The sequence below is a fragment of the Drosophila mojavensis genome, unplaced genomic scaffold (genome assembly GCF_018153725.1).
Source record: "Drosophila mojavensis isolate 15081-1352.22 unplaced genomic scaffold, ASM1815372v1 contig_231, whole genome shotgun sequence".
Lineage (NCBI taxonomy): Eukaryota > Metazoa > Arthropoda > Insecta > Diptera > Drosophilidae > Drosophila > Drosophila mojavensis.
This window is the reverse complement of record NW_025318772.1, coordinates 6,384,516-6,394,014: the sequence shown is the minus strand read 5'-3', so window position 1 is coordinate 6,394,014 and position 9,499 is coordinate 6,384,516. Positions and strand designations below refer to the sequence as shown.

Genomic DNA, 9,499 nt, shown 5'->3' with positions numbered 1-9,499 from the left:
CGCTGCTGGCCGTGCTGACAGTGCCAAACAGCCCAGCCGGCCAGCCCACATGGCCCCCTTCGACCCCTTGGCCCAACCGACGCCCAGGCCGTTGTGGTGGCACACGGTAAACACGATGGCATTGGCATTGGTGGCAACCGACACCAATAAAGCCAACAAAGCGTTTTTAGGGTTAAGTCCATGTCAAAGTGTCAGTTTAGTATCGGTATCATGTCATGTTGTTCCACAGATTGCCACGGCCTCTGTCTGTGTGTGTGTGTGTTTAAGGGAGAGGGAGTGTAAGAGAGAGTGGGCGCTGCTGTGTGCTAGGCATGGGGTTTTAATTTCGTGTACGGTAGCGGCAACATGATGCCAAACGTGTGGCAGCCCAAGCCCCATCTCCGGGCTGGCTGTGCGTTGAGGTGCAACGTTTTACTAATGAATTTAACAAGGCTCTGCCGTCTGGACAGCACGAGGGCAAGTTGCATGCAGCACGTTGCACGTTGCACGTTGCATACTCATTAAAACGTCACTGCAAATGGAGTTGGAGTTGGAGTTGGAGTTGGAGCTGGAGCTGGAGCTGGAGCTGGAACGGAAAGCTGAAAACTGTTTGCCCCAGACTGGCATCAGCTGCACTTTGTTGCCTTTCTGTTTATCCAGCCAACATATTTTTCAAATGTTTCGTTTTGCATAAGTGGAAGGCCAAAAAGGAAGATAACCATGGCCATGTGGCCATGCACACACGACATTGGCGTCAACAACAACAACAACAACAGCAACGACAATGATAACAACCTGGGGCAGGCAGTCAACAATGGCGCGCAAATTTACGGCTCACCTACGCGACTAGAAGCAGCAAAAATGGCAACAATCTTTGAGGGTTTGAGGCTGGACAGCTGCCACACTCACACACACACACACACACATACATTCATATGTGCTTGTGTATGTGTGCGGCTTATTTAAGCTTGTTTTTATGCGCCATGGCCCAGGTTGCTGTTAATCCAATAAAATTGCGTAATTAAATTTGTGCTTCATTTGGCGTTTGTCATGAACAACGTTGTTGCTCCCCCTGTTGTTGTTGCTGTTGTTGTTGTTCGTTTTGTTTTTGCCACTGTTTGTTGTGGTGACAAATTTAAAACCTGTTGTCATTGCCACATTGAGGGTGGCAGCAGCGGCTAAGGCAACCCTTCCGTGCATCGCAAAAAAATCGCTGTACATGTCGTAATTTTTCAATTGTTGCATAATTGAAGGCAACGAGCACACACAGCACACTGCGTCGAGGACAATGCCTCACGTGTGGCAGGCGAAATAACAAAAAAAAACAAGTAAGAAAGCTCTAGTCGAGACTGCTCGACTACGAGATCCCCTGAACCCTTGGAGCAATAGATATTTCAATACTTTTTCGCGACTTTCAGCTTACACAAGAAACACGCACACACACACACACGTACGCAAAAGCAGGCATACATACACACACACGCATACAGACACACATACACACACACGCATACATACACAAACGCATACACACACACACATACACACACACATACACAAACACATACACACACAAGCAACCACGCATAAACACGCATGGGCTGCAGTGTGCGCTTACTATGAGAACTTAATTGTTTAATAACTTTTTTTATGGACGTACGATCTTCATGAAACTTTTAGATTATGATTATAACATGAATATGCATGTAATTGCCAAAGCACAAGTCTCTAGTATTTGAAATACGCTTTTAACAAAAGTGAGGGTGAGGGGGGAGAATTTAGAGGTGGGGGGTAAATTTTAACAAAAACCGAAATTGTATAAATTGCATATAAGCATACATTAAAAATTTGGAGACTCTAGCAATAAAGGTGTAGAAGATATAATTTTATAACTGGGTTTCGATAAGGTTTTTTTATCGATAAAAAAAGATCGAGATGAGTTATCGATTTTTAATGATAAACTTGATATGCGCGCTGTAATTACGGACATTTTAAAAAAAATTTGAAGTCTCTAGCTCTTATATCTTCTGAAATCGACGCGTTCATACATACGGACAGACGGACAGACGGCCAGACGGACAGACAGACGGACAGGGCCAAATCAACTCAGCTCGTCACCCTGATCAAGAATATATATACTTTGTGGGGTCTGCCACGCCTCCTTCTCCCTGTTACATACATTTCAACAAAACCATTATACCCTGATTTCCCATTGAAAATGGGTTCAGGGTATAAAAAGTGAAAATATTGGCAGCCAATGGCAAATTGTCGAAGCTGCCCCCAAAGCGGCTCACACAAATATCGAGGTGTGGCCATTGACTGCGTGTTGATGTGTGGTTATGTATGCCTTCCTTTTTTTGCTGCATTCTTTTTTGCCGCACACTAGGGAAATACATGTAATTGCGTGTGAGTGTGTGGGTGTGTGTGTGTGGAAAAACGATTTTTAATTGTTGAATGTTTTGCGTTTAACCGCAGCACTGAAATTATGCAGGCATTGTCTGATAAAGTTCGTATAGACGCAATTGTGAATTTGATAAGGCAGCGAGACGATTGACTGCGTCACACGTTGCACGCAATTTCCGCAGGAAGTGTGCGTGTGCGTGTGTGTGTGGGCGTGTCTGCGGCAAGCAACGAGCCAGATAACATGCACCCAGACGAACTGCAACTGCCGCCAAGCTGACTCAAGAGGCCGCCGACTTTGCAGCGCTGGCGAGATAAAAGTCTCTTCCAGTTCTTTTCCCTTTCGCTTGCATTCGCTGGCTTTCAACGTTGCAAGTTGCAACGTGCGGCAAACATGAAACAGGCAACTCAAGTGCGCAGCAATCTAAACGAGGCATAGTTTCAACTACTACGCCAAGCAGGCCTAGTGCCAACCAACGGCCAAGTGCCAAGCACTGCCCGTCACTTTTACGCCTTATCAGTCGCCGTTCCCGTCGTCCGATAGCTCTGGCCAGCCCCAACCCCTCTCCTACTCCCAGTCTTAGTCTCTGTCTCTGTCTCTGTGTCAGCTGTCCCCCATTGCCGGCTAGTAGCATTTGCGTGTGCTCTCGTTTCGCAGCTTCATTCAATCAGCGCGTCTGTTGGATGGAAAACCGCTACGAAATCTTTTCCTCATTTCATGAAATGTTCTCTGATAAGCGCAACTGCGTCAAACGAAAGCGTTGCTTGTGGCACGCATTTCTTTTGATTTCATTTTTTTAAAAGATACCCTGTAGAGAGTTGTGAAAAGGTTTAGTGAGATCTTCATAGTGAGAGCAATGGAAGGTAAAAGGTATTTGGATAGATTGATGAATATGAATATTAACTTGAAGCTTGCTTTCGAAATCTTTTTTAAACTTGCTATGCAGTGTAAATAGTTAAGTGTAATTTTCGTAAATTTAGCACACCTGGTTAAGTGGATTATCAAGATTCAGCAGTCAGTAAATGAAAGCAGACCTAGGATTGGAGGTCTGTTTTAATCTAACTTTGGCTATTTTATTAAAATAAATTTACATTGATAAATAGAATTAAGGAGTTTTGACCATCAATTCAGCTTTTTGAAGGGAGTTGATTGGGTTTGGGTACCCTTCAATACAGCATTGACCATCTTCGACGGACTCATCTGGCAACCCTACAATGTTGCCCTTACTGTATAGGCCCATGTTCCTTTCTTTTTTTTTCAATCAAAGAAAAACCCAGTTTTTTATGTAGACGATAATAATTATTTTATTTGGTTCAAGTAGTTTTGTTGACATCACGTTTTGAATATGATATATCTCAAATGGCCGCCTTGAGCCTGTGCAGCAAAATCTAGGGTTACCAAATGGCTCCATCGAATATGGACAGCCAGTAAAATCAATTTCTATATAGCTTCATATGTACATATGTATACGTTTATAAAAATATATATAAATATATAATTTATTCAACTAAATCCTTTTCTGCCTTGTTTAGCTATATTAACTGTAAACAAAATTTTGGCTTTAATAGAATATATTTACAGAGCATCTTCTAGTCAAAATGCCCAACATTGTCTTACATTCATCTCAATTTACTTTTTGTGAGTATTCAGTTTGGAACGATTAAAACGAATACGTATACTCGTATATCTACATATGTACTTGTATGATGAAATGTAATTTAGCACATTTTGGCGAAATGTGACAAAATTTGAGGAACTGTAAAAAGCTGTCGCCCGCTATGGAAATCGCTTTTGCTTTTTGCTTTGACTTTGGCTTTAATTAAAAAGTTGCGCTTTGTGCCCGGCGACAGGCCAAAACATTTTCATATATGTATGTATGTACATATATTCACATTTTGATGGCGCTGTGGCTGTGATTGCTTAAAGCTGCAACAGCGACAGCTGCTGCTGCTGCTGTTGTTGCTGTCGGTCAAGTAAATCGAAAAGCAAATGCACTGAGCAATATTAGTATGTGAAAGATATTAACAGCATACTTGGCATAACAATATGGCCATATAAGACGATATAGCCAGAGACACAACCGAAGCCAGAGCCAGAGCCAGAGCCAAAGGCAAAAGCAGCAACAGGAAACAATTTTTCATAGAATTCCAGTTTTTATTAGCCGCCCACTCTAAACAAATGAGCGGGCAACAACAACGATTCGCTTTATATGACTATGCAGCAGAGTCCTCTGCGGCATGCTTGCATTTTTGCTTAGCGACCGGCTTGGTCTGGCCAGGACTTAGACATGCCCTGGCATGTCTCATAAGACAATATAAAGTATGACAGCCATTTGGCAACACTTTGCGGGCCGTTAGCAGCGTCACCAAAATCCCCCCAGCTCCAGCTCCAGCTCCAGCTCCAGCTCCTCTCTTATGCCAAGAGCAGCCCGAACAGCCCGAGCTGCCCGAGCAGCCGAGGCCAAGACAACTTTTTAAATTGTTAATGCGAGCGCTCAGACAAAAGAGCTGTCATAATTCGCAGCAAAATATTGTCAAGCAACTTATGTGGAAGTACTTACATGATGCCAATTTACAACGCCTGGCCAAGACATTAGCCATTATGTGCCATCTCAGCCACTCTTGGCCCGCCTCTGCGCCGGAAGTGTGCGCCATTTTCTAATATCGCAACGGATGTAATTAATATGCGCAATGAATGTGCCAACAGCTCATCCACAATTGGCCCAATCCTAATGGCCATTACACTCGCAAAATGCGCGATAATTGCTAGAATCTATGTACTACATATATAGAAGCAGATGAAACATCGCAAAGAAAGCTTGTGAAAATGTAACAGGCGGAAGGAGGCGTGGCAGAACCCCCAAAAGTATATAAAGTATATATTCTTGATCAAGGCGAGTTGAGCTGAGTCGATTTGGCCCTGTCTGTCTGTATGTCTGTGTAGAAGAGCTGAAAGCTTAAAGTTTTTATATGTGTACTCGTATATTCAATATGGAGTACGACTTCAATATATTTTTTCGATATGTCATCTCTTTTCTTTTTTTATCGATAATAATCGATAATTTGATTTAGTATCGTAGAATGACAGTTCAGGGTTCAGGGGATCTCTTAGTCGAGCAGCCTCGATTACTATTACTTTTTTTCCTGCTATATATTTTATTTACTAAAGTTTAATTTTGTTAAATGAGAACCACTAAAAATCTTAATTTTTTATGAGATTTCTCCTTTATACTAGCTTTGCTGCTCATATCAAAATTCACAAAATATTTTCCATAGCAAGGAACAGAGGAGTGCTAGTATAGCCCGGCGCTAAGCGTCACATTGAATATTTTTTTAAGCATAGTATACCATTTGAATAAGCAGAATTTTTAAAATAAAAAATACATATTACGTTAAATTTAGTTTGTATATGAAGAACTTGTGTTATTTATAGAGTTTGTTGCTTTGGTTAATATTGCAGAATCATGGCCACTGCCATCCGAATGGACAGGGACGCACTTGTCAGATTCAGTGCGTCGTACATGTACTATGTTGAGAAGCACAAGCTGTTGGACATCATGAGCCGCATCCTGGCAGAGGCCACTGTGCAGCAGATTGAGGATGTGCGCCGTTGGCTGGGCGAGAACATACGGCATATTGCCCAAGAGATCTACTCGAAAGCCATGAATGCCTTTCATCTGGGCATCGATGCCGACTACTATCAGCTGCCCAAGAACTTCTATCATCGCATCGTGCTGCACGGACGCGTCGGCTCGGGCCGTCGCTCGCTGGCCCATGTGCTGGCCCAGCGCTGGAATCTGCTGATACTGGATGCCGACACGCTGGCCTATCATCATATCAATGGACAAGCGCGGGGCAGGAAGGTGCCGCTGCTGCACGAGGGCATCGAGAAGCGCTCGGTCTATAAGATATCGGAGGCCATTGGCAACATCATACAGAAGCGTCTGCTGCAGGAGGACGCACTGCATCGCGGCTGGATACTGATCAACTATCCCAACAATAGATGTGAGGCTCGCGAGCTCTTCGAGTCCTTCAGCGTGCCGCCGAATCGGCTCATTTTCCTGCAGGTCGACGAGCAGACGGCACGCATGCGCCTGCTGATGCGCAAGTACGCGCCCTGCCCGCAGGACAACATCACCTACATGGACTACCAGATGCAGCAGTTTCGCAAGAGCGAGCCCCTGCTCAACACCTATCTCAGTCATCGGCGCGAGGTGCTCTATGTGGATGCCACCGAGTGCTTCGAGACCGTCAAGTGCTTCATCATGTCACAGCTAACCAAGACGCCCTACATGCTCGGCTACAAGTACGGCGAGAGTAGTCCAATTGACTAAATTGTCCCCGGCTCCAATTACCAGCTCCACTTTCACATAAATTATTGAATCTGTATGCGAGCCACAACAATGTTGCCTCCACATAAAAAATAGAAGAGAACGGTATTCCATAATTTCCTATGTCAGTGCATTGTTTACTACTCGCTCAAGTGGATGCTGTGGTTTCTGCTGTTGTTGATGTTGCTTCTAGAGTCGGGGCGTAAAATGCTGTGCTTATCAGCTTTCTTTTGCCTCGACAACAATTCTCGAACAGCCCTCCGAAAAGCGCAAACATTTTTCGTTTAGGTAAACAACAAAAAACGAAACGAGACGAAAAGAAAGTGATTTGAAATTATTGCTATTTGAATTTTCCATCATGAAAAAGGAAAACACAACGCGGAAAAAAAAACTGTAGAAAAACAATAAAAAGAAAAACAAATGATTTTATGACCACAACTTAAGTGCTCAATTTTTAATTGTTTGACGACGCTGATAAGTAGCCGAGACAAAAATTGGACTGAATGAATGGAATGGCGAGACGGGGCTGGGTTTGGAGCGGGGGCTGGGGCTGGGGCTGGGGCTGGGCTGTTTTTATGGCACCCAAAAGTTCAATCAAAGTTTTTTACTCCCTGTTGACTTAACGCCGCCTGGCCGCAGGGCTCAGCAGTATTTCATTAGCCTCGCAGGTTGATGGCTATGACGCAATAGGCCATGGTTCACGGTCCAATTCCCACTCCACAGCTCATTCCCAATGCCCCAGCGTCCAATAGTCTAAATGAGACACTGCTCGAACATAATTAAAGCAAAAGCAAAGCACAAGAAGCAAACACTAAATTTATTAAGCAAAAACTGCGTTTTATTGCACCACCAATGCAGCTGAGCTTAGCGCACCACCTTGATGTCGATATTGAAGCAGCAGCGTTTGCTGCTCACCGGATCCTTGAGGGCCCAGCGTATGGTGTAGGTGCTCACTGGAAACTTGGACTCGATGGGCACTTCGATGGCGTAGGTTTGCTGAACGCCGGCCTTCACGGGGCAGCTGGTGGACTTGCAGGCATCCTGCTCCAGGGTGACCAGGGGCAGCAGCTCCGTTTCGCTCTTCACCCAGTTGAGCGAGGCGTCCAGTTTCTCGGCGTCGAACTTTGGCGTAAACTTGAAGGTCATATCGGCCGGACGACGGCGGCGTATGCGACAGGCCATATTTTCCAGAGCTTGTGGGCACGGATCCACACGGACCTCATCAATCGAGCACTGCTCCTCGGTTCCCGCGCAGGTGTGATAGTTAATTACCTCTGCATTGGCCAGTGCGACCAGCAGCAGCAACAGCAGCGACAGCGACATCGCAGCGGTGTTCGACATGGTGCCTTGATCGTTGGGAATGGAATGCGCTGTCCGACTGATCTCACAACAGATCTCACAACAGGCTGCCAGCAGCGCCTTATCGCCCGGTCAAAGGTGAACTGAACGCAGCGTCACTGATAACAGTCAGACTCACGGCCCGTGAACAGATAATGCCTGACGCAGATAACAACTACGAACTACTCACTCCTAGGCTTACGTCGCCCACAATGCGGCTCAGCTCGAAGGTAACTAAACTAATTGCCGCAACAACAGCTAGTCATTCGAATGCACGAGCACAATATGTAGTATAGACAAGTGTTTCTCAGCTTCACACTAGTCATCAGGGCTGTGAAGCGTGTGTATATGAGCTACTTTTTCAAGTGAGTGAGTTATAAAAGGCTACTTTTATTTTGTAAGATTATATTCCTTGAATATGAGTATGGTATATAAGGTGTAGCAGATATATTCCTCTATATATGCATGAATATAGTTCTTTATATAGTAAAATCTAGCTATAACGAGGCTCAAGGCAAGTTATAAAAGATTGTCTAGGGACCAGATTTTTCGTCGTAATAAGCGTACGGACGCTATAAACGGAATCTTTATAAGCGGATTCTACTGTATATATTTTTATATGTATTTGTATATGTATGAATACACTTATAACAGCTTTTAACCTATATATGTAGAGCTATTATATATTCAGCTATATATAGAACTATTATATATTCAGATATGTCTATGTATATATCATTTTTATTTGTATAGATAAAAACACCTTTGCGATTCTCATGACGGCTAAATATCAATTGTTCTTTTAGCCTTTTACATTATCAAGGCATTCATATATATCGACATATGTCTTTATATAACAGCAATTTCTAAAATTATTTCTAGAACAAAACTTTTATTAGAGGCCCTAATTTTGCTACACAGTGTTTGCAATCGCTGTCAGTGCTCCAAAAGGCACGTATATCGACACGCTTATCAAGTTGACTAGTTACTGGGGCACTGTACAGCTGCTTGAACAGACACAGAGGCTTACAGTTAGACATAGAGACAGACAGATAGCCAGACAGACGGACAGTCGGAGAGATGGACAGACAGAGCAGCAGATAGACGAATTCTTGTCAGTCACAAGCTGTGCGCACGTCGGAAATTTGAGACGATTCCCGCGAGAGAAGTGCACTTCAGTCTTGAATGCAGCGACTGTGTGCAGCGCAGTTCGAAGCTGTCAATATGCCAGGCCACGACGACAATTGCACGGCTCATTTGCGGGCACATATGTCAACGGCAATGGCAACAGCAACAGCAACAGCAAGAGCAACAGCAAGAGCAACAATAATTCTAACAAATTTGTGGACAAAGGGAAAAATGTGACAACACGAATATAAAGCAGTCAAAAGGCAACAACACAAAGAAGACCCCGACACGCTTTAACAACACTTACGCCTCACGACGCGTCG

The 9,499-nt window shown here is 44.0% G+C and overlaps 2 protein-coding genes across 2 annotated transcripts; one reads left to right on the top strand and one right to left on the bottom strand.

Annotated features, from left to right (window-relative positions):
* The first annotated feature begins 5,675 nt into the window (after nucleotides 1-5,675).
* On the top strand, nucleotides 5,676-6,826 carry LOC6575150 (adenylate kinase 8). Its single transcript, XM_002001130.4, has one exon. It carries the CDS (start codon nucleotides 5,844-5,846, stop codon nucleotides 6,711-6,713), a length of 870 nt encoding a protein of 289 aa, XP_002001166.1. The 5' UTR covers nucleotides 5,676-5,843; the 3' UTR covers nucleotides 6,714-6,826.
* Nucleotides 6,827-7,506: 680 nt separating this feature from the next.
* Nucleotides 7,507-8,325, bottom strand: LOC6575149 (MD-2-related lipid-recognition protein). Its single transcript, XM_002001129.2, has one exon. The coding sequence runs from the start codon at nucleotides 8,049-8,051 to the stop codon at nucleotides 7,575-7,577; it is 477 nt and encodes a 158-aa protein (XP_002001165.2). The 5' UTR covers nucleotides 8,052-8,325; the 3' UTR covers nucleotides 7,507-7,574.
* Nucleotides 8,326-9,499: the final 1,174 nt, after the last annotated feature.